Source organism: Procambarus clarkii, chromosome 6 (genome assembly GCF_040958095.1).
Source record: "Procambarus clarkii isolate CNS0578487 chromosome 6, FALCON_Pclarkii_2.0, whole genome shotgun sequence".
In the NCBI taxonomy this organism is placed as follows: Eukaryota; Metazoa; Arthropoda; class Malacostraca; order Decapoda; family Cambaridae; genus Procambarus; species Procambarus clarkii.
In genome coordinates, this window is record NC_091155.1 from 1,992,082 (window position 1) to 2,018,400 (window position 26,319).

Genomic DNA, 26,319 nt, shown 5'->3' on the forward strand with positions numbered 1-26,319 from the left:
GTGTGGTGGGTGTTCCCACCAACACCCGTGTGGTGGGTGTTCCCACCAACACCCGTGAGGTGGGTGTTCCCACCAACACCCGTGAGGTGGGTGTTCCCACCAACACCCGTGAGGTGGGTGTTCCCACCAACACCCGTGTGGTGGGTGTTCCCACCAACACCCGTGAGGTGGGTGTTCCCACCAACACCCGTGAGGTGGGTGTTCCCACCAACACCCGTGAGGTGGGTGTTCCCACCAACACCCGCCCTTGACTAGGGCGTGAGCCTGGGAACACACACCACATGTATTCGAACCCACATCACGGCTCCTACGGTTTCCTTCTTCCTCTTCCACATATTTTTATTATTATTAATATTATTATATCACCTGTTTCTTCTTTCCTCTAGAGCTGTGAAATATAATTTCCCAAATCTGTTCTCGTAGCCTAACACTCTTGGTTCTGGCAGAACTCTTCTCGTAAACCTTTGCACTTTATAACTTTGAATCTGCGGTGTTAGCTATATTTATATAACTTTCTGTGAGAATCATATAATAAATTAAATAACGAACAATACGACTGAGCAGAGACAAAATATAGAACAACAATGTAATTAGGAACAAAGGATTGGGCGGTTTTGGGTGAGGTGGACATGAGGGAGAAGAACACCACTAATATGGCGGGTACTCACCCACCACGTCCTTCACGGTGGCCGTCTCGCTGCAGGTGAGGAAGTGGTTGTAGAAGCTCACCATCACCACACCTCCGTTCATGGCCTGGCGAGACCAAATATTGAGTTACATCCCGTCCGAAGTTAAGACAACATCGTCTTCATGGCGGTGTGGCATTAAGACAACATTGTCTTACTGGCGGTGTGGCATTATGATAACATTGTCTTACTGGCGGTGAGGCATTATGACAACATTGTCTTACTGGTGGTGTGGCATTATGACAACATTGTCTTACTGGTGGTGAGGCATTATGACAACATTGTCTTACTGGTGGTGTGGCATTATGACAACATTGTCTTACTGGCGGTGAGGCATTATGACAACATTGTCTTACTGGTGGTGAGGCATTAAGACAACATTGTCTTACTGGTGGTGAGGCATTATGACAACATTGTCTTACTGGTGGTGAGGCATTAAGACAACATTGTCTTACTGGTGGTGAGGCATTAAGACAACATTGTCTTACTGGTGGTGAGGCATTATGACAACATTGTCTTACTGGCGGTGAGGCATTATGACAACATTGTCTTCATGGCGGTGAGGCATTATGACAACATTGTCTTACTGGTGGTGTGGCATTATGACAACATTGTCTTACTGGTGGTGAGGCATTATGACAACATTGTCTTACTGGTGGTGTGGCATTATGACAACATTGTCTTACTGGCGGTGAGGCATTATGACAACATTGTCTTACTGGTGGTGAGGCATTAAGACAACATTGTCTTACTGGTGGTGAGGCATTAAGACAACATTGCCTTACTGGTGGTGAGGCATTATGACAACATTGTCTTACTGGCAGTGAGGCATTATGACAACATTGTCTTCATGGCGGTGAGGCATTATGACAACATTGTCTTACTGGCGGTGAGGCATTATGACAACATTGTCTTACTGGCGGTGAGGCATTATGACAACATTGTCTTCATGGCGGTGAGGTGTTGGATATTTCCAACATCGAATACAGCATTGTTGTTTTCTCATTACTTATTACTAACCATACTAAATATTGTAGTAAGTAAAATTAACAACTTGTAGAATTCTCATGTACTAATAATTTATCTGTGCATTAGGCTAGAATTCTCACGTCACCTGACGCCAGTATTGCGTCAGATTTCCTTACAGTAAACACATTATATCCAATTTGTGTGAGAATTAAATACGATTCTCCATAATTAAAGCATTCTGTATGACAACTGATTGCAGACGAATTGTTCTCTAACTAAAAGCCGAATAGAGCGTTAGAATCATAGCGTCTACCTCGCGATAGAGTTAACGTCATCAATGAATGCCATGGGGAGACATTAATTCCTCTCCCTTATATATTTACTATTCTTAGATTGGTAAATAATAATATTTTGTTCCTCTAAATAACAAACCCGTCCAGTCTTTAACGTTTCAAGCGCGAATGCGAGAAATATTAATGTTCGAGACAATAATTTGTTTTATGAACGCCGACTCGGCGTGGGTTGGAGGGACGCCATCCTCCTCAGTATGCGGACACGTGCAGAGCCGAAAGGAAGCAAACCTGCGCTTACCGTACTCATAAGAATACGCCATTGTCCAGCAAATAGGACAGGTGTTATCCATCCACAGATGAAAGCCGCCACTGTGAGGCGTGAACAACCTTGCAGATAATATTTTCAACTAGTGCTGGTGTTAAATAAGGAGTCCTTTGACTTGGTTCCTGACGACACGTGATCAGCCAGCTGAAAGCATAACTACCCAGGATAGGTTCACTGGAGCCTGGGATGCGAAATACGGCAGTCTTAATACTTATACAGTGCCCACAGCTAAGTATTCTTTTATTTGATGCATCAGGTAGAAGTGTGATAATAGCAGGGTGATTGTTCGTTAAGCAGCGTATAACACCTAATAACAGGTGATTAAATTGGCCATCTGTAAATTCTTAATATTCTTGAATATAAATTGAGTAGTTAAATCAATTGCTACTGGACATTATTTATCTTACAGCACGAGAGAAGAATTCTTCATACTGCCTTCATCCACGTTAGCCCGTTCAACTCGTTAGTGTACCGAGTCTGGAGAGTAAGAGGACTTCTATGGCTTACTAAAGGAATCTCCGTCAAGCTAAGATTTATTTCCCTTTTTTCATTCCTTTGCAATTAATTTGTGCAGAGTGCTTTGAGATTAATGTATGATTTACTGTAACTCATTATTATGCTCATATTTATATTCCTCTTTATGTGAATGATATTAGTTTCAACATTACCTTATAGGATTAGATTATTATTAATTGAATTAGTGAACGAACCACACTAATTCCTGGACGTACTTACCTCCAGTAATAACCCCCCAATGTAGGTGTTTGAGGTTTGTTTCTTTAATAATACAGCCCAGTAATTATTATTATGATCATGCTTTCTAGTTATATCCATAGTCACTGGTTTCCTCTAGAAATTATCTAATGATCTGAAATTCTCAGTTTCCCTCTTTACTTTAAAAGCGGGTGGTCCTTCGCAATTTTAATTTATTACATTAATTATTAATTAATCAGAATCAAGCCCAAATATCCCATATTATGGTCCTTATCGAACCGGATAGGCATTAAATTTATAATTAAAATATTAACCATTAATAACTAATCCTTGTGTGATAGAAGCTAGACTAACTATTTAATTAATTGTGTCAACTAACAGTATAACACACCAGTTAGCCTAGATCACACTAACAGCTACCTTATACATAGCTTTAGTGGGTCATAACCAATTACCCACAACATTTAGACCTACACTTCATACTGAAGTAGAATTTTTAGGTCACCAAGAGCAACAGCTCATAACCTTATATTAATCACTAACACCAATTAAGTGTTAACCATTTAGGCTATACCAATGTTTCAATGTGTGGCTGTCAGCAGACTGTCCATTATAGCCTGAATCCATGTTATAATTACTGATTCACTCAAGTCAGTGGATCATTAACATTTAGGGATCCAGTATACTAATATAAATTACTGATCTCATACTAGTTAATCATTACTAACCCTGATAATATTTTATTCCACAATTAGGAGTACATTTAGGAGTTAGGTAATATTTATGGCAGTAGAATACTTGCCAAACACAATTAATTCCTTTGTGTTCATTTAATTTCTTATACACATAATTACACAAGTGTATATTATATAAAATACAAAAACCCAAAAACACAGCACAATTATTTGCACATTACTGCACCATAATATAATCTTTGCCAACCTTTGTTAGGTAGCAATTTAGGCTGTGATTGTGTTGAATTTGGCACAAGCACAGACTAAATATAGTTGTAGTTTCTCAAGTAGAAATTCTCACGACTAGGCTTGAGCTAGTTAGTGACATATATATTATTCTTTTGTGCTGACCCTATCAAGGGTGGGATTAACCATTTATTGTGTAATTATTTTATTGCATATTTCTATGTATGTCTTTGAGTGTTACTGTAAGTCCACTACCCATCCGAGGCTGATTTAGAAGAGCTAAGCTGAGGAACACCTGTAGTGAGACTAAGGTACCACTCAAATCTTAGTTGCTTATTATTAGGTAGGTAGCTAACCTCTAAATGAGGTAAATTACAACCAGCCTCAAGAAATATTAGGCTGTCAATAATTATACCTGCTCTACATCAAGGAGCAGACACCATAGCTATACCACTAACTACATAAGCCCTATCAGGCTGTAAATAATTATACCTGCTCTACATCAAGGAGCAGACACTATAGCTATACCACTAGCTACATAAGCCCTATCAGGCTCAATTTACTGCAAGAATGAATCCTTTAGAAAGGAATGCAATATTCTTGACAGCTCTTCAACGTCCCTTAGGAAAACTGCTTATGAAATGTCATTTCTGTGTTGAAACTGACCCAGGTGACGTCTATAGACTAGCAAGTTACTTAAGGTACGCCAACCAAAAATATGATCATGTAAAGACTGTAATCGAGTCCCACAGGAATTTACTCCAAGTCGGTCATACTGTCTCAGACCACTTACGTCTAACAGAATCTGATCTCGATAACTATGAACATTCTGTTCAAACCAGTTTAGACCGATATAAGGAGGTGCTTGCGAGACAATATATTCCCGAGTGGGTGGATCAGATCATTAATAGACCTGTATCCAAGTCAACACTCAGCTCAGATGAAATACTTGAGCTACATCAAGACGAGGAGAATCCTCTAATCAATACTGATCACTATACAGGATCAACAACTGAAGTTCAACCTTCATTTTCTAACCTCTCATCTAATACAGCTTCATGTGATGATTTGTTCACAGAGTCTGATCAAATTTCAGACCACTCTTCTCAATGTTCCCTGGATTCTATAAGTTCAATACATAAGGCTACTGAATTAACTAGCTTATCACCAGAACCCAGAGAAACAAGTGAAGCTGCAGATGAAACAAGTGAAGCTGCAATGATCAGTGAATCTGAACCAGAAAATGATAAAGCTAATGCTGCAGCAGCAGCCGAAGCTGTAATCAAAGCTGAGGCTAAGCAAGAAGCCTTAAGCAACACAAGTAATGGTCACAATTGCTCACAACAGCCTTCTAAAGTAAGTGCTAACAATGAGAAGACTATTATAAACCTTGTGCACCAATTATTAAATTTATCTTCACCAGAGCAATCAGTTGACTCTTTACAAGCCTTTAGTTTTCAGCTTGAGTCACTGATAAATTCTTTCAGTAAAGAGGTGGACCACCCAACTACTGAGTGGATGACTAAAATTATTATCCAAAGAAAATTGTCTGGTGACACACTTAATAAATTATATGTATGCCAGAATGGTAATACCCTGTCAATGCAGGATATATTTACAGGTTTGCGTAATATGAGCAATCATACAGCAGGCCAAGCAATTAATGCTAAATCTGAATGCACCAAAACTGTACCTACATCGATTTCCTTGCCTGAAACTCCTAAAGTGACACTGTCACTAGGTAACCAAGGTGCTAATAATCAATGTAACCAAAATCAGTCAAATACTGATTTATCAGTGAGGCCTAAGAGTCCCACAGGTGCTCCTAAGAGACCTAATAGTCCAAAGAGCACTGCTAATAATTCCACAGGTACTCCTAAGAGACCTAATAGTCCAAAGAGCACCCCCAGTGACTCCACAGGTGCTCCTAAGAGACCTAATAGTCCAAAGAGCACTCCCAAGAGCCTATTAATGGTTCCCCAGAGTACACCAAGTACTCACAAGAGAATAAATAACAAGCAAATGCAAGCAGCAAAACCATCACAACCTGCAAATACTGTTTTACCTAAACCGGTAACCCCTAAACGATCTGTAGGATGGGGAATGTGCTTGTTTTGCAATCAAAAACATTCTCTGTACAAATGTACTAATTATCCTAATAGAGACACAAGAGTCAGACGACTCAAACAGTTACACAAATGTACTAGGTGTCTCAAACCACATAATGTTAACAGCTGTGACACGCCACTGAATACCTGCAATAGGTGTAGAAGGGGCAAGCATCATGCTGCACTGTGCAAATTAGTTAGGACTAATTATGTCAATCCTAGAATAGGACGTAGAGAATCTACACCAGTACAGTGCTGCAAGGTGCGAGATGTGTACAGCGTAACTTCACAAGCATCTCAAGTGGATGCTACTTTGCCTACTGCCCAACTTCAAGTGAAGAACAGAGGAACCAAGATCACCATACGTGGACTATTTGATCAAGGTTCCCAGAGAACTTTCATTACTCAAAGAGCAGCAGAGGCACTTAATTTACAACCAATAGGACAAGTAAAATTAAACTTGTCAGGGTCCATGATAAATCGAGGAACCCATGAATACTCAGTAGTTCAACCACTTGTACGACTAGGTAGTCATGCCAAGGCTGTCCAAGCCATTGTTGTAGATCAAATACCTTTAGACTTAAATATTAAGGGTCTGGGGTACACAGCCCACTTCCTGCAGGAACGTGAAATTAATTTGGCTGACAACAAGTTAACGTCTGACCGCCTTAACAATGTAGATGTACTAGTAGGAGCCGACTACTATTACCAGTTCATAACTGGACATGTTAAACGATTGGGAATGAATATGCTCCAATCTGCAGGAGGCTACTTACTTACTGGTAAAGTTCTGAATGTGAACAAGCCTAAACCTGCCAACAATAATAAATTAGTCAGCAGTAAATCAATTCTCCAGCAACAAGTTAAAGGGAGAAACACAGCTGAGTAATAAACTCAGATTGAATGTAGTGCAATTGATACTCGCCGAGATGTTTCATAGCTCTCAGTGAAAACCAATGGTCCAACTCAAACAAGTACAAGTCACAGCGACTAAACTATTGAATTCACTGCAGACCTAGAATTATTCTCGACAAGTAGTAGTTGACCACACTCAGTCTTCCTAGTTAAATTGTAATGTTAGGCTAGAGAATCTAGTACTCCCTAGGTAATCAATAATGTTAGGCTAAAGAATCTAGCACTTAATGCCACTGGCATTTCCCGAATTTAGTAATTCTATGAAGTCATCAAGCAACTTCAGTAATCACAAATTCACTAGGGCCACTGGTCCACTATACTTGCGCTTAAAGGTTTGCCAAGAAAACCTTCTTAATACCATGTTTTCTGCACTAAGAGTTAGTGATAAATACTTGCATTAATTGTTTGAGTTGTTTTTTCGTGCGTTTCTGCTTATTTAGTGTAGGAGCGCAGCACGAACAAACTTGCAAACTTACTAATATGTAAGTGAATTTACAGAGAACTGATATGTTTAATGCATTATCGTTAAACATTAGCATTGTTAATTAACATGCTTCCTGAGTTTAATATAGCTCACCTTAGAATTAACGTAATAATATGAGTGCTTGTTCACCATGCGTACGAGCTTAATATTGCTCGCCATGACAATTGAATGACAAAACTCCACCTCGTTAATTCGAGTTCACTGAACTCACCCTGTTAACTGTTAACGAGCTCACTGCAGCTCACCCTGTTAGCACTGCTAACGAGCTCACCCTGTCAACACTGTTGACGAGTTCACTGAACTCACCCTGTTAACTGTTAACGAGCTCACTATAGCTCACCCTGTTAGCACTGCTAACGAGCTCACCCTGTCAACACTGTTGACGAGCTCACTGTAGCTCACCCTGTTAACACTGTTAACGAGCTCACTGTAGCTCACCCTGTCAACACTGTTGACGAGTTCACTGCAACTCACCCTGTTAGCACTGCTAACGAGCTCACTGTAGCTCACCCTGTCAACACTGTTGACGAGTTCACTGTAACTCACCCTGTTAGCACTGCTAACGAGCTCACTGTAGCTCAGCCTGTCAACACTGTTGACGAGTTCACTGCAGCTCACCCTGTTAGCACTGCTAACGAGCTCACCCTGTCAACACTGTTGACGAGTTCACTGCAACTCACCCTGTTAGCACTGCTAACGAGCTCAATGTAGCTCACCCTGTCAACACTGTTGACGAGTTCACTGCAACTCACCCTGTTAGCACTGCTAACGAGCTCACTGTAGCTCACCCTGTTGACGAGTTCACTGCAACTCACCCTGTTAGCACTGCTAACGAGCTCACTGTAGCTCACCCTGTCAACACTGTTGACGAGTTCACTGCAACTCACCCTGTTAGCACTGCTAACGAGCTCAATGTAGCTCACCCTGTCAACACTGTTGACGAGTTCACTGCAACTCACCCTGTTAGCACTGCTAACGAGCTCACTGTAGCTCACCCTGTCAACACTGTTGACGAGTTCACTGCAACTCACCCTGTTAGCACTGCTAACGAGCTCAATGTAGCTCACCCTGTCAACACTGTTGACGAGTTCACTGCAACTCACCCTGTTAGCGCTGCTAACGAGCTCAATGTAGCTCACCCTGTCAACACTGTTGACGAGCTCACTGTAGCTCACCATGTTCACGAGTTCACTATAGCTCGACTTGTTAATGAGCCCAATACTGCTCACCATGTTAATTCGAGTACTTTGCTCACAATTAGCTTAGTCCCTTACTTAGGTAGGTTAGAAATTCAAACCATTTATTTAGGTAGATTTAGGGACTTTAGTTAGTGTCAACTGAGTACTAGCCTAATCTGTACTCACCATTAATTACAGTTGACTATACTTATAGAGACTGATTTAATAAACTCAATTTCATGTAAAGGTGATTTCGTATTAACCAGTTTACAGTGTCAAGCCTATGAGCTGCCATTTAATTAGCTCATAAGTCAGAATGACTAGGCTACTAATCTCACTGTCGACTCAGAATTCTCCTTGATTTTAATGAATAAACTTTTCAGTTCTCTACTTTCTATTATTTAGCTAGTTAGCAAATTAGTTGTACCATCAGTCAGCATGACTACTGCACGGCAGTGCACATTTAATTCAATTTCCTCATTTGAATTTGAGTGATCATGATGCTGCGTGATGTTATTGTCTAGTAACTCAATAGTTACAAGTCACAGCGACCCTAGACAGTTGCCTTACTGTAGTGTCATAGTCTCCTTGATCTTAAATGACTAATAACACTTTACTGTATAATTATACAATAGTGTTATCAGTTCTTAGGAACTTATTCTGAGTTTACCTACGATTCAGCAGCTACGTAATACACCATTACATGTCACTGCGACCCTAGTTGTTGAGTTTATTGTGACGAGCAGCTACGTAATACACCATTACATGTCACTGCGACCCTAGTTGTTGAGTTTATTGTGAGCTTTAGAGTGTTCCTGATTACCGATAACTTAATCATTTAATGTTTCATTATTTCATGCATGTTTCCACTAAGGGAAACTGCAAGCCTATTACAACTCTGAACAAGAGTAATTTCTTTCACTTTCCACTTAGACAACTATGATGATGCAACGATGTGATATCACGTAACAAAACATTGCACGTCACTATGACCCAGGATATCGCATCACCGTAGATTCTGTTAGTTTAAATTGGGAGAGTTGAATTCTATAAATATTGTGTAGGCTACAAACAACATGTTTCATTTGACATGTAAATAGCAAGACTCAAGTCCTTGTAAGTCCTTGATAAATCCGGGACGTTCGTTATGTGTGTACTAACATACTAACATACTAATGTATTAATCTTAATATCACTTCGGGATAGGTCAGTACAACACAGTACACTGCGACCCTAGGATCCTCCCCCGGGAGTTATGTTGGATATTTCCAACATCGAATACAGCATTGTTGTATTCTCATTACTTATTACTAACCATACTAAATATTGTAGTAAGTAAAATTAACAACTTGTAGAATTCTCATGTACTAATAATTCATCTGTGCATTAGGCTAGAATTCTCACGTCACCTGACGCCAGTATTGCGTCAGATTTCCTTACAGTAAACACATTATATCCAATTTGTGTGAGAATTAAATACGATTCTCCATGATTAAAGCATTCTGTATGACAACTGATTGCAGATGAATTGTTCTCTAACTAAAAGCCGAATAGAGCGTTAGAATCATAGCGTCTACCTCGCGATAGAGTTAACGTCATCAATGAATGCCATGGGGAGACATTAATTCCTCTCCCTTATATATTTACTATTCTTAGATTGGTAAATAATAATATTTTGTTCCTCTAAATAACAAACCCGTCCAGTCTTTAACGTTTCAAGCGCGAATGCGAGAAATATTAATGTTCGAGACAATAATTTGTTTTATGAACGCCGACTCGGCGTGGGTTGGAGGGACGCCATCCTCCTCAGTATGCGGACACGTGCAGAGCCGAAAGGAAGCAAACCTGCGCTTACCGTACTCATAAGAATACGCCATTGTCCAGCAAATAGGACAGGTGTTATCCATCCACAGATGAAAGCCGCCACTGTGAGGCGTGAACAACCTTGCAGATAATATTTTCAACTAGTGCTGGTGTTAAATAAGGAGCCCTTTGACTTGGTTCCTGACGACACGTGATCAGCCAGCTGAAACGCATAACTACCCAGGATAGGTTCACTGGAGCCTGGGATGCGAAATACGGCAGTCTTAATACTTATACAGTGCCCACAGCTAAGTATTCTTTTATTTGATGCATCAGGTAGAAGTGTGTTAATAGCAGGGTGATTGTTCGTTAAGCAGCGTGATAACACCTAATAACAGGTGATTAAATTGGCCATCTGTAAATTCTTAATATTCTTGAATATAAATTGAGTAGTTAAATCAATTGCTACTGGACATTATTTATCTTACAGCACGAGAGAAGAATTCTTCATACTGCCTTCATCCACGTTAGCCCGTTCAACTCGTTAGTGTACCGAGTCTGGAGAGTAAGAGGACTTCTATGGCTTACTAAAGGAATCTCCGTCAAGCTAAGATTTATTTCCCTTTTTTCATTCCTTTGCAATTAATTTGTGCAGAGTGCTTTGAGATTAATGTATGATTTACTGTAACTCATTATTATGCTCATATTTATATTCCTCTTTATGTGAATGATATTAGTTTCAACATTACCTTATAGGATTAGATTATTATTAATTGAATTAGTGAACGAACCACACTAATTCCTGGACGTACTTACCTCCAGTAATAACCCCCCAATGTAGGTGTTTGAGGTTTGTTTCTTTAATAATACAGCCCATTAATTATTATTATGATCATGCTTTCTAGTTATATCCATAGTCACTGGTTTCCTCTAGAAATTATCTAATGATCTGAAATTCTCAGTTTCCCTCTTTACTTTAAAAGCGGGTGGTCCTTCGCAATTTTAATTTATTACATTAATTATTAACTAATCAGAATCAAGCCCAAATATCCCATATGAGGCATTATGGCAACATTGTCTTCATATCGGTGAGGCATTATGACAACATTGTCTTACTGGCGGTGAGGCATTATGACAGCATTGTCTTACTGGCGGTGAGGCATTATGACAACATTGTCTTACTGGCGGTGAGGCATTATGACAACATTGTCTTACTGGTGGTGTGGCATTATGACAACATTGTCTTACTGGCGGTGAGGCATTATGACAACATTGTCTTACTGGCGGTGAGGCATTATGACAACATTGTCTTACTGGCGGTGAGGCATTATGACAACATTGTCTTACTGGTGGTGAGGCATTAAGACAACATTGTCTTACTGGCGGGGTGGCATTAAGGCAACATTGTCTTACTGGCGGTGTGGCATTATGACAACATTGTCTTACTGGTGGTGAGGCATTATGACAACATTGTCTTACTGTCGGGGTGGCATTAAGGCAACATTGTCTTACTGGCGGTGTGGCATTATGACAACATTGTCTTACTGGTGGTGAGGCATTATGACAACATTGTCTTACTGGTGGTGAGGCATTATGACAACATTGTCTTACTGGCGGGGTGGCATTAAGGCAACATTGTCTTACTGGCGGTGTGGCATTAAGACAACATTGTCTTACTGGCGGTGTAACATTAAGACAACATTGTCTTACTGGTGGTGTAGCATTAAGACAACATTGTCTTACTGGTGGTGTAGCATTAAGACAACATTGTCTTACTGGTGGTGTAACATTAAGACAACATTGTCTTACTGGTGGTGTAGCATTAAGACAACATTGTCTTACTGGCGGTGTAACATTAAGACAACATTGTCTTACTGGCGGTGTAACATTAAGACAACATTGTCTTACTGGTGGTATAACATTAAGACAACATTGTCTTACTGGCGTTGTAGCATTAAGACAACATTGTCTTACTGGTGGTGTAGCATTAAGACAACATTGTCTTACTGGTGGTGTAGCATTAAGACAACATTGTCTTACTGGTGGTGTAGCATTAAGACAACATTGTCTTACTGGTGGTGTAGCATTAAGACAACATTGTCTTACTGGTGGTGTAGCATTAAGACAACATTGTCTTACTGGCGGTGTGGAATTATGACAACATTGTCTTACTGGCGGTGTGGCATTAAGACAACATTGTCTTACTGGTGGTGTAGCATTAAGACAACATTGTCTTACTGGTGGTTTAGCATTAAGACAACATTGTCTTACTGGTGGTGTAGCATTAAGACAACATTGTCTTACTGGTGGTGTAGCATTAAGACAACATTGTCTTACTGGTGGTGTAGCATTAAGACAACATTGTCTTACTGGTGGTGTAGCATTAAGACAACATTGTCTTACTGGTGGTGTAGCATTAAGACAACATTGTCTTACTGGTGGTGTAGCATTAAGACAACATTGTCTTACTGGTGGTGTAGCATTAAGACAACATTGTTTTACTGGTGGTGTAGCATTAAGACAACATTGTCTTACTGGTGGTGTAGCATTAAGACAACATTGTCTTACTGGTGGTGTGGAATTATGACAACATTGTCTTACTGGTGGTGTAGCATTAAGACAACATTGTCTTACTGGCGGTGAGGCATTAAGACAACATTGTCTTACTGGTGGTGTAGCATTAAGACAACATTGTCTTACTGGTGGTGTAGCATTAAGACAACATTGTCTTACTGGTGGTGAGGCATTATGACAACATTGTCTTACTGGTGGTGAGGCATTATGACAACATTAGTAGTGGAAGTAGACGCATAGACCGACTGTTTTACTTTTTTCGAGGGTCGGTCTACGCATCATGTTTTTTTTTTTTTTCGTGGATGTTTGACGCGCGTAATTTGTGTCGTAATTTTTTCCGTGAAGCAGCGAGAGTCGGTCTATGTGACGTAATTTTTTCCATGGGAGTGTGAAGGTTCCCTCCTAGGTCCTGCCATTTCGTTCATGGGAATTAAAAGGCCGCCTTCCGACTGGGTCTATTTTCATTACCCCAGTGAGCGATTGCTAGCCATCTAGTACCTGAAAAATTTCGTACAAGGGGATTAAAAGGTTGGCCGCTGTAGTGGATGTTTTGCGTCACCCCGGTGACCCTGCACAGTCATCGCTAATGGTCAATGACGTCAGTTAATCTTCATCTTTCTTGAATAAAAACGTTTTCTGTTGTGGCTTATTTATTCCCATTTTCAATATTTATGTCAAGGGGGAATTAAAAGGCAGCCTTCTGTCGAGCCTAATGTACAATGCCATCATCCATAATCTCCCCCATAATAAGCTCGTTTTCCTTAATGAGGGATTTCCATACTGTTTCAAATGCTATAAGATCATTTTCTAGCTAAGATTTCATATTGAACATAAGAAATAAGTTCAACCCTGTAACCGAACCAGTATATACCCCAGGTCTTTTTCCTAAATCTAAACTAATAAAATTTATGCTCATTGTTTCGTGTTCTGTCTGGTATTAATACTATTAATAGCCCATTAATATCCACTTTGTTATGTTTAATCATCCACTTGCACCCCTTCAATCATGTCACCCCCCCTAATTCTTCGCCTTTGTAGAGAATGTAATTTAAGCTATGTCAATCTTCCTTTAAGGATTGTTTATCAATCACAGGAAATAAAATGAAAATCCACATCTTCCATTCGTACAAATCAGACCCCAGACATGGGAATACTACTGAACTCCTGTTGAAGTCCCTGTTAATATGGGAGCCTGTGTTCTCCCATATTAACAGGGACTTGATGAAAGAACGTGAGTAACCTCTCACTAGCTCTAGTTGCCCTTGGGAGGTGGTGATCTTTGGGGGGATTAAATACCCCAAAATTACCATCTCTTTTAAGGGTCTCAGTTTGGTGTAGTGGGTTAAAGGCGTACCTGTTATGCCAGTTGCTGTAAGGCTTCTGTGCTGGCTAGGATTCGAGTCTCCTAATCGGAAAGTGTTCTAAAGTTATGTATATATATATATATATATATATATATATATATATATATATATATATATATATATATATATATATATATATATATATATATATATATATTATTAAATATGACCGAAAAAGTAAGATTAATAATTCTAACACGAATTTTCTCAATCTTTCGTACATTTCTTTTCACTGTTGGAGGTAAATCAAAAATCAATTCTCCAAAATTCATTTTTATTTCTAGTTTGACGTGACAAAAGCGCGTTTCGTAAAACTTATTACATTTTCATAGACTTTAGTTTACAAATACACAACTGAATAGAACTTACGCATCTCCGATTTTATATCTACATTTGAGTGAGGTGGATGGGGTGAGGTGGCATTAATTTCATCAACACAAGACAGAACAAGAGGTGGCATTAATAGGGTATTAATTTCATCAACACAAGACAGAACAAGAGGTGGCATTAATAGGGTATTAATTTCATCAACACAAGACAGAACACGAAACAATGGGTATTGAATAGAAGTGTTTGTAGAAAGCCTATTGGTCCTATGCGTACGAGCTTAATATTGCTCGCCATGACAATTGAATGACAAAACTCCACCTCGTTAATTCGAGTTCACTGAACTCACCCTGTTAACTGTTAACGAGCTCACTGCAGCTCACCCTGTTAGCACTGCTAACGAGCTCACCCTGTCAACACTGTTGACGAGTTCACTGAACTCACCCTGTTAACTGTTAACGAGCTCACTATAGCTCACCCTGTTAGCACTGCTAACGAGCTCACCCTGTCAACACTGTTGACGAGCTCACTGTAGCTCACCCTGTTAACACTGTTAACGAGCTCACTGTAGCTCACCCTGTCAACACTGTTGACGAGTTCACTGCAACTCACCCTGTTAGCACTGCTAACGAGCTCACTGTAGCTCACCCTGTCAACACTGTTGACGAGTTCACTGTAACTCACCCTGTTAGCACTGCTAACGAGCTCACTGTAGCTCAGCCTGTCAACACTGTTGACGAGTTCACTGCAGCTCACCCTGTTAGCACTGCTAACGAGCTCACCCTGTCAACACTGTTGACGAGTTCACTGCAACTCACCCTGTTAGCACTGCTAACGAGCTCAATGTAGCTCACCCTGTCAACACTGTTGACGAGTTCACTGCAACTCACCCTGTTAGCACTGCTAACGAGCTCACTGTAGCTCACCCTGTTGACGAGTTCACTGCAACTCACCCTGTTAGCACTGCTAACGAGCTCACTGTAGCTCACCCTGTCAACACTGTTGACGAGTTCACTGCAACTCACCCTGTTAGCACTGCTAACGAGCTCAATGTAGCTCACCCTGTCAACACTGTTGACGAGTTCACTGCAACTCACCCTGTTAGCACTGCTAACGAGCTCACTGTAGCTCACCCTGTCAACACTGTTGACGAGTTCACTGCAACTCACCCTGTTAGCACTGCTAACGAGCTCAATGTAGCTCACCCTGTCAACACTGTTGACGAGTTCACTGCAACTCACCCTGTTAGCGCTGCTAACGAGCTCAATGTAGCTCACCCTGTCAACACTGTTGACGAGCTCACTGTAGCTCACCATGTTCACGAGTTCACTATAGCTCGACTTGTTAATGAGCCCAATACTGCTCACCATGTTAATTCGAGTACTTTGCTCACAATTAGCTTAGTCCCTTACTTAGGTAGGTTAGAAATTCAAACCATTTATTTAGGTAGATTTAGGGACTTTAGTTAGTGTCAACTGAGTACTAGCCTAATCTGTACTCACCATTAATTACAGTTGACTATACTTATAGAGACTGATTTAATAAACTCAATTTCATGTAAAGGTGATTTCGTATTAACCAGTTTACAGTGTCAAGCCTATGAGCTGCCATTTAATTAGCTCATAAGTCAGAATGACTAGGCTACTAATCTCACTGTCGACTCAGAATTCTCCTTGATTTTAATGAATAAACTTTTCAGTTCTCTACTTTCTATTATTTAGCTAGTTAGCAAATTAGTTGTACCATCAGTCAGCATGACTACTGCACGGCAGTGCACATTTAATTCAATTTCCTCATTTGAATTTGAGTGATCATGATGCTGCGTGATGTTATTGTCTAGTAACTCAATAGTTACAAGTCACAGCGACCCTAGACAGTTGCCTTACTGTAGTGTCATAGTCTCCTTGATCTTAAATGACTAATAACACTTTACTGTATAATTATACAATAGTGTTATCAGTTCTTAGGAACTTATTCTGAGTTTACCTACGATTCAGCAGCTACGTAATACACCATTACATGTCACTGCGACCCTAGTTGTTGAGTTTATTGTGACGAGCAGCTACGTAATACACCATTACATGTCACTGCGACCCTAGTTGTTGAGTTTATTGTGAGCTTTAGAGTGTTCCTGATTACCGATAACTTAATCATTTAATGTTTCATTATTTCATGCATGTTTCCACTAAGGGAAACTGCAAGCCTATTACAACTCTGAACAAGAGTAATTTCTTTCACTTTCCACTTAGACAACTATGATGATGCAACGATGTGATATCACGTAACAAAACATTGCACGTCACTATGACCCAGGATATCGCATCACCGTAGATTCTGTTAGTTTAAATTGGGAGAGTTGAATTCTATAAATATTGTGTAGGCTACAAACAACATGTTTCATTTGACATGTAAATAGCAAGACTCAAGTCCTTGTAAGTCCTTGATAAATCCGGGACGTTCGTTATGTGTGTACTAACATACTAACATACTAATGTATTAATCTTAATATCACTTCGGGATAGGTCAGTACAACACAGTACACTGCGACCCTAGGATCCTCCCCCGGGAGTTATGTTGGATATTTCCAACATCGAATACAGCATTGTTGTATTCTCATTACTTATTACTAACCATACTAAATATTGTAGTAAGTAAAATTAACAACTTGTAGAATTCTCATGTACTAATAATTCATCTGTGCATTAGGCTAGAATTCTCACGTCACCTGACGCCAGTATTGCGTCAGATTTCCTTACAGTAAACACATTATATCCAATTTGTGTGAGAATTAAATACGATTCTCCATGATTAAAGCATTCTGTATGACAACTGATTGCAGATGAATTGTTCTCTAACTAAAAGCCGAATAGAGCGTTAGAATCATAGCGTCTACCTCGCGATAGAGTTAACGTCATCAATGAATGCCATGGGGAGACATTAATTCCTCTCCCTTATATATTTACTATTCTTAGATTGGTAAATAATAATATTTTGTTCCTCTAAATAACAAACCCGTCCAGTCTTTAACGTTTCAAGCGCGAATGCGAGAAATATTAATGTTCGAGACAATAATTTGTTTTATGAACGCCGACTCGGCGTGGGTTGGAGGGACGCCATCCTCCTCAGTATGCGGACACGTGCAGAGCCGAAAGGAAGCAAACCTGCGCTTACCGTACTCATAAGAATACGCCATTGTCCAGCAAATAGGACAGGTGTTATCCATCCACAGATGAAAGCCGCCACTGTGAGGCGTGAACAACCTTGCAGATAATATTTTCAACTAGTGCTGGTGTTAAATAAGGAGCCCTTTGACTTGGTTCCTGACGACACGTGATCAGCCAGCTGAAACGCATAACTACCCAGGATAGGTTCACTGGAGCCTGGGATGCGAAATACGGCAGTCTTAATACTTATACAGTGCCCACAGCTAAGTATTCTTTTATTTGATGCATCAGGTAGAAGTGTGTTAATAGCAGGGTGATTGTTCGTTAAGCAGCGTGATAACACCTAATAACAGGTGATTAAATTGGCCATCTGTAAATTCTTAATATTCTTGAATATAAATTGAGTAGTTAAATCAATTGCTACTGGACATTATTTATCTTACAGCACGAGAGAAGAATTCTTCATACTGCCTTCATCCACGTTAGCCCGTTCAACTCGTTAGTGTACCGAGTCTGGAGAGTAAGAGGACTTCTATGGCTTACTAAAGGAATCTCCGTCAAGCTAAGATTTATTTCCCTTTTTTCATTCCTTTGCAATTAATTTGTGCAGAGTGCTTTGAGATTAATGTATGATTTACTGTAACTCATTATTATGCTCATATTTATATTCCTCTTTATGTGAATGATATTAGTTTCAACATTACCTTATAGGATTAGATTATTATTAATTGAATTAGTGAACGAACCACACTAATTCCTGGACGTACTTACCTCCAGTAATAACCCCCCAATGTAGGTGTTTGAGGTTTGTTTCTTTAATAATACAGCCCATTAATTATTATTATGATCATGCTTTCTAGTTATATCCATAGTCACTGGTTTCCTCTAGAAATTATCTAATGATCTGAAATTCTCAGTTTCCCTCTTTACTTTAAAAGCGGGTGGTCCTTCGCAATTTTAATTTATTACATTAATTATTAACTAATCAGAATCAAGCCCAAATATCCCATATGAGGCATTATGGCAACATTGTCTTCATATCGGTGAGGCATTATGACAACATTGTCTTACTGGCGGTGAGGCATTATGACAGCATTGTCTTACTGGCGGTGAGGCATTATGACAACATTGTCTTACTGGCGGTGAGGCATTATGACAACATTGTCTTACTGGTGGTGTGGCATTATGACAACATTGTCTTACTGGCGGTGAGGCATTATGACAACATTGTCTTACTGGCGGTGAGGCATTATGACAACATTGTCTTACTGGCGGTGAGGCATTATGACAACATTGTCTTACTGGTGGTGAGGCATTAAGACAACATTGTCTTACTGGCGGGGTGGCATTAAGGCAACATTGTCTTACTGGCGGTGTGGCATTATGACAACATTGTCTTACTGGTGGTGAGGCATTATGACAACATTGTCTTACTGTCGGGGTGGCATTAAGGCAACATTGTCTTACTGGCGGTGTGGCATTATGACAACATTGTCTTACTGGTGGTGAGGCATTATGACAACATTGTCTTACTGGTGGTGAGGCATTATGACAACATTGTCTTACTGGCGGGGTGGCATTAAGGCAACATTGTCTTACTGGCGGTGTGGCATTAAGACAACATTGTCTTACTGGCGGTGTAACATTAAGACAACATTGTCTTACTGGTGGTGTAGCATTAAGACAACATTGTCTTACTGGTGGTGTAGCATTAAGACAACATTGTCTTACTGGTGGTGTAACATTAAGACAACATTGTCTTACTGGTGGTGTAGCATTAAGACAACATTGTCTTACTGGCGGTGTAACATTAAGACAACATTGTCTTACTGGCGGTGTAACATTAAGACAACATTGTCTTACTGGTGGTATAACATTAAGACAACATTGTCTTACTGGCGTTGTAGCATTAAGACAACATTGTCTTACTGGTGGTGTAGCATTAAGACAACATTGTCTTACTGGTGGTGTAGCATTAAGACAACATTGTCTTACTGGTGGTGTAGCATTAAGACAACATTGTCTTACTGGTGGTGTAGCATTAAGACAACATTGTCTTACTGGTGGTGTAGCATTAAGACAACATTGTCTTACTGGCGGTGTGGAATTATGACAACATTGTCTTACTGGCGGTGTGGCATTAAGACAACATTGTCTTACTGGTGGTGTAGCATTAAGACAACATTGTCTTACTGGTGGTTTAGCATTAAGACAACATTGTCTTACTGGTGGTGTAGCATTAAGACAACATTGTCTTACTGGTGGTGTAGCATTAAGACAACATTGTCTTACTGGTGGTGTAGCATTAAGACAACATTGTCTTACTGGTGGTGTAGCATTAAGACAACATTGTCTTACTGGTGGTGTAGCATTAAGACAACATTGTCTTACTGGTGGTGTAGCATTAAGACAACATTGTCTTACTGGTGGTGTAGCATTAAGACAACATTGTTTTACTGGTGGTGTAGCATTAAGACAACATTGTCTTACTGGTGGTGTAGCATTAAGACAACATTGTCTTACTGGTGGTGTGGAATTATGACAACATTGTCTTACTGGTGGTGTAGCATTAAGACAACATTGTCTTACTGGCGGTGAGGCATTAAGACAACATTGTCTTACTGGTGGTGTAGCATTAAGACAACATTGTCTTACTGGTGGTGTAGCATTAAGACAACATTGTCTTACTGGTGGTGAGGCATTATGACAACATTGTCTTACTGGTGGTGAGGCATTATGACAACATTAGTAGTGGAAGTAGACGCATAGACCGACTGTTTTACTTTTTTCGAGGGTCGGTCTACGCATCATGTTTTTTTTTTTTTTCGTGGATGTTTGACGCGCGTAATTTGTGTCGTAATTTTTTCCGTGAAGCAGCGAGAGTCGGTCTATGTGACGTAATTTTTTCCATGGGAGTGTGAAGGTTCCCTCCTAGGTCCTGCCATTTCGTTCATGGGAATTAAAAGGCCGCCTTCCGACTGGGTCTATTTTCATTACCCCAGTGAGCGATTGCTAGCCATCTAGTACCTGAAAAATTTCGTACAAGGGGATTAAAAGGTTGGCCGCTGTAGTGGATGTTTTGCGTCACCCCGGTGACCCTGCACAGTCATCGCTAATGGTCAATGACGTCAGTTAATCTTCATCTTTCTTGAATAAAAACGTTTTCTGTTGTGGCTTATTTATTCCCATTTTCAATATTTATGTCAAGGGGGAATTAAAAGGCAGCCTTCTGTCGAGCCTAATGTACAATGCCATCATCCATAATCTCCCCCATAATAAGCTCGTTTTCCTTAATGAGGGATTTCCATACTGTTTCAAATGCTATAAGATCATTTTCTAGCTAAGATTTCATATTGAACATAAGAAATAAGTTCAACCCTGTAACCGAACCAGTATATACCCCAGGTCTTTTTCCTAAATCTAAACTAATAAAATTTATGCTCATTGTTTCGTGTTCTGTCTGGTATTAATACTATTAATAGCCCATTAATATCCACTTTGTTATGTTTAATCATCCACTTGCACCCCTTCAATCATGTCACCCCCCCTAATTCTTCGCCTTTGTAGAGAATGTAATTTAAGCTATGTCAATCTTCCTTTAAGGATTGTTTATCAATCACAGGAAATAAAATGAAAATCCACATCTTCCATTCGTACAAATCAGACCCCAGACATGGGAATACTACTGAACTCCTGTTGAAGTCCCTGTTAATATGGGAGCCTGTGTTCTCCCATATTAACAGGGACTTGATGAAAGAACGTGAGTAACCTCTCACTAGCTCTAGTTGCCCTTGGGAGGTGGTGATCTTTGGGGGGATTAAATACCCCAAAATTACCATCTCTTTTAAGGGTCTCAGTTTGGTGTAGTGGGTTAAAGGCGTACCTGTTATGCCAGTTGCTGTAAGGCTTCTGTGCTGGCTAGGATTCGAGTCTCCTAATCGGAAAGTGTTCTAAAGTTATGTATATATATATATATATATATATATATATATATATATATATATATATATATATATATATATATATATATATATATATATATATATTATTAAATATGACCGAAAAAGTAAGATTAATAATTCTAACACGAATTTTCTCAATCTTTCGTACATTTCTTTTCACTGTTGGAGGTAAATCAAAAATCAATTCTCCAAAATTCATTTTTATTTCTAGTTTGACGTGACAAAAGCGCGTTTCGTAAAACTTATTACATTTTCATAGACTTTAGTTTACAAATACACAACTGAATAGAACTTACGCATCTCCGATTTTATATCTACATTTGAGTGAGGTGGATGGGGTGAGGTGGCATTAATTTCATCAACACAAGACAGAACAAGAGGTGGCATTAATAGGGTATTAATTTCATCAACACAAGACAGAACAAGAGGTGGCATTAATAGGGTATTAATTTCATCAACACAAGACAGAACACGAAACAATGGGTATTGAATAGAAGTGTTTGTAGAAAGCCTATTGGTCCATATTTCTTGATGCTTCTATATTGGAGCGGAGTCTTGAGGTGGGTAGAATATAGTTGTGCATTAATTGGCTGTTGATTGCTGGTGTTGACTTCTTGATGTGTAGTGCCTCGCAAACGTCAAGCCGCCTGCTATCGCTGTATCTATCGATGATTTCTGTGTTGTTTACTAGGATTTCTCTGGCGATGGTTTGGTTGTGGGAAGAGATTATATGTTCCTTAATGGAGCCCTGTTGCTTATGCATCGTTAAACGCCTAGAAAGAGATGTTGTTGTCTTGCCTATATACTGGGTTTTTTGGAGCTTACAGTCCCCAAGAGGGCATTTGAAGGCATAGACGACGTTAGTCTCTTTTAAAGCGTTCTGTTTTGTGTCTGGAGAGTTTCTCATGAGTAGGCTGGCCGTTTTTCTGGTTTTATAGTAAATCGTCAGTTGTATCCTCTGATTTTTGTCTGTAGGGATAACGTTTCTATTAACAATATCTTTCAGGACCCTTTCCTCCGTTTTATGAGCTGTGGAAAAGAAGTTCCTGTAAAATAGTCTAATAGGGGGTATAGGTGTTGTGTTAGTTGTCTCTTCAGAGGTTGCATGGCGTTTCACTTTCCTTCTTATGATGTCTTCGACGAAACCATTGGAGAAGCCGTTGTTGACTAGGACCTGCCTTACCCTACAGAGTTCTTCGTCGACTTGCTTCCATTCTGAGCTGTGGCTGAGAGCACGGTCGACATATGCGTTAACAACACGCCTCTTGTACCTGTCTGGGCAGTCGCTGTTGGCATTTAGGCACATTCCTATGTTCGTTTCCTTAGTGTAGAAGGAAACGAACACGAAAAGTGTAGTCTACAACACAAAAGGTCTTGTGTTGATGAAATTAATACCCTATTAATGCCACCTCTTGTTCTGTCTTGTGTTGATGAAATTAATGCCACCTCACCCCATCCACCTCACTCAAATGTAGATATAAAATCGGAGATGCGTAAGTTCTATTCAGTTGTGTATTTGTAAACTAAAGTCTTTGAAAATGTAATAAGTTTTACGAAACGCGCTCGTGTCGCGTCAGACTAGAAATAAAAATGAATTTTGGAGAATTGATTTTTTATTTACCTCCAACAGTGAAAAGAAATTTACGAAAGATTGAGAAAATTCGTGTTTGAATTATTAATCTTACTTTTTCGGTCATGTTTAATAATATATGTCTACAGGAAAGACTGCTACCAAAATATACTAATATATATATATATATATATATATATATATATATATATATATATATATATATATATATATATATATATATATATATAACTGAAAACTCACACCCCAGAAGTGACTCGAACCCATACTCCCAGATGCCACGCAACTGGTATGTACAAGACGCCTTAATCCACTTGACCATCACGACCGGACAAAATGAGGTGATAGCCGAGGCTATTTGAACCACCCCACCGCCGGCACTCGGATAGTAATCTTGGGCATAGCATTTTACCAAATCACCTCATTCTTTGGGGCACACGTGAGGAACACAAATGCGAACAAGCCTGAATGGTCCCCAGGACAATATGCAACTGAAAACTCACACCCCAGAAGTGACTCGAACCCATACTCCCAGATGCCACGCAACTGGTATGTACAAGACGCCTTAATCCACTTGACCATCACGACTGGACAAAATGAGGTGATAGCCGAGGCTATTTGAACCACCCCACCGCCGGCACTCGGATAGTAATCTTGGGCATAGCATTTTACCAAATCACCTCATTCTTTGGGGCACACGTGAGGAACACAAATGCGAACAAGCCTGAATGGTCCCCAGGACAATATGCAACTGAAAACTCACACCCCAGAAGTGACTCGAACCCATACTCCCAGATGCCACGCAACTGGTATGTACAAGACGCCTTAATCCACTTGACCATCACGACCGGACAAAATGAGGTGATAGCCGAGGCTATTTGAACCACCCCACCGCCGGCACTCGGATAGTAATCTTGGGCATAGCATTTTACCAAATCACCTCATTCTTTGGGGCACACGTGAGGAACACAAATGCGAACAAGCCTGAATGGTCCCCAGGACAATATGCAACTGAAAACTCATCAAGTGGTGATGGTCAAGTGGATTAAGGCGTCTTGTACATACCAGTTGCGTGGCATCTGGGAGTATGGGTTCGAGTCACTTCTGGGGTGTGAGTTTTCAGTTGCATATTGTCCTGGGGACCATTCAGGCTTGTTCGCATTTGTGTTCCTCACGTGTGCCCCAAAGAATGAGGTGATTTGGTAAAATGCTATGCCCAAGATTACTATCCGAGTGCCGGCGGTGGGGTGGTTCAAATAGCCTCGGCTATCATCTCATTTTGTCCGGTCGTGATGGTCAAGTGGATTAAGGCGTCTTGTACATACCAGTTGCGTGGCATCTGGGAGTATGGGTTCGAGTCACTTCTGGGGTGTGAGTTTTCAGTTGCATATTGTCCTGGGGACCATTCAGGCTTGTTCGCATTTGTGTTCCTCACGTGTGCCCCAAAGAATGAGGTGATTTGGTAAAATGCTATGCCCAAGATAACTATCCGAGTGCCGGCGGTGGGGTGGTTCAAATAGCCTCGGCTATCACCTCATTTTGTCCGGTCGTGATGGTCAAGTGGATTAAGGCGTCTTGTACATACCAGTTGCGTGGCATCTGGGAGTATGGGTTCAAGTCACTTCTGGGGTGTGAGTTTTCAGTTGCATATTGTCCTGGGGACCATTCAGGCTTGTTCGCAAATATATATATATATATATATATATATATATATATATATATATATATATATATATATATATATATATATATATATATATATATATATATATATATATATATATATATATATATACATATATATATATATATATATGCTCAGCAAAGCATGTGCGTTTGCTGAGCCACAGCAACCTTCCCCATTCCTCCCAAGCATTTTCCCCTCACCCGTCTCCTCGGCCTCCTAACCATTCCCCACCCCACCGTCCCCTCCTCCTCCTCACCAGTCCACACTCCACCATCCGCTCTTTCTTTCCACTATGCCCCATTCCCCTGTCCCTTTGTAATCCCCACCATTCTCCATTCCCTCGTCCCCTCCAACCCAAACTCCTTTAGCTCCCGTCCTCGGCCTTAGTTTACTCTTGTAATTTTGTTACCAACAGTTCAATTTCCCCTAAATTTAAAATAAAGTTATTTGAGACATAGTAAGAAAAGAAAATAGAGCTAACAAGTCTTAGCTCTTGTCCTCTGCCTTAGTTCGCTCGTTTATTTTCGTTATTAACAGATCAATTTCCCTGAGATTTAAAATATACCTATTTCATGTGCAATAAAAACAAATAAATAAATAGAGACAGACAGACAGACAGACAGACAGACAGACAGACAGACAGACAGAGAGACTACCTTACACTCACACTATATATTTGTATTGAGTGAAACACTCTTAAGATTATTTACAGCTTTATTAATAATATTGTTGTTTATATTAATACCAAACTATAACATTGAGTCATGATAGTATGAAACTAAATATACTGATAGTATATTTAAAAGCAAGACATTGAGATATATATTCATTCTATAGATTAAAGCATCTCTATTTTAAAAGTAAGACAAGACAAAACATTTAATGTATCATTTTAAAAGTACGACAAATCAAGACAAGTAATGTATCAATATCAGTTTATTTATTAATATAAATAACGATTGCAGACATACGTTTCATCTTACGTATGTCTGGAAAAACATCTATCAGGAAAAACATCGTAAGAGCTGGAGAGACGTGATTTTAGTATAAAAGTTACATATTCATTTATAACACGCTCAGAGGCATTAATTACTATTCATGTTAACAAAAGTTATTCTCAGAGTGATCTTCGGTCATCAAAACCGTTCTCTATGTCAGCTTCGGACATCCAAGTTATTCTCTAACTTATCTTCGAGTATCAAAAAACTTTCTAAGACAACTCCGTGCAATAAAGATCCTCTCCAAGTCATCTTTA

General features: G+C 39.8%; 1 protein-coding gene across 1 annotated transcript in view; it reads right to left on the bottom strand.

Moving 5' to 3' along the window:
• LOC123754172 (dipeptidase 1) overlaps positions 1 to 26,319 on the bottom strand; it is a 279,527-nt gene that overhangs the window by 45,607 nt on the left and 207,601 nt on the right. Inside the window, exon 7 of the mRNA XM_069309114.1 lies at positions 669 to 753. Within this exon, the coding sequence (XP_069165215.1) occupies positions 669 to 753 (85 nt within the window). The remainder of the gene's footprint in view (positions 1 to 668; positions 754 to 26,319) is intronic.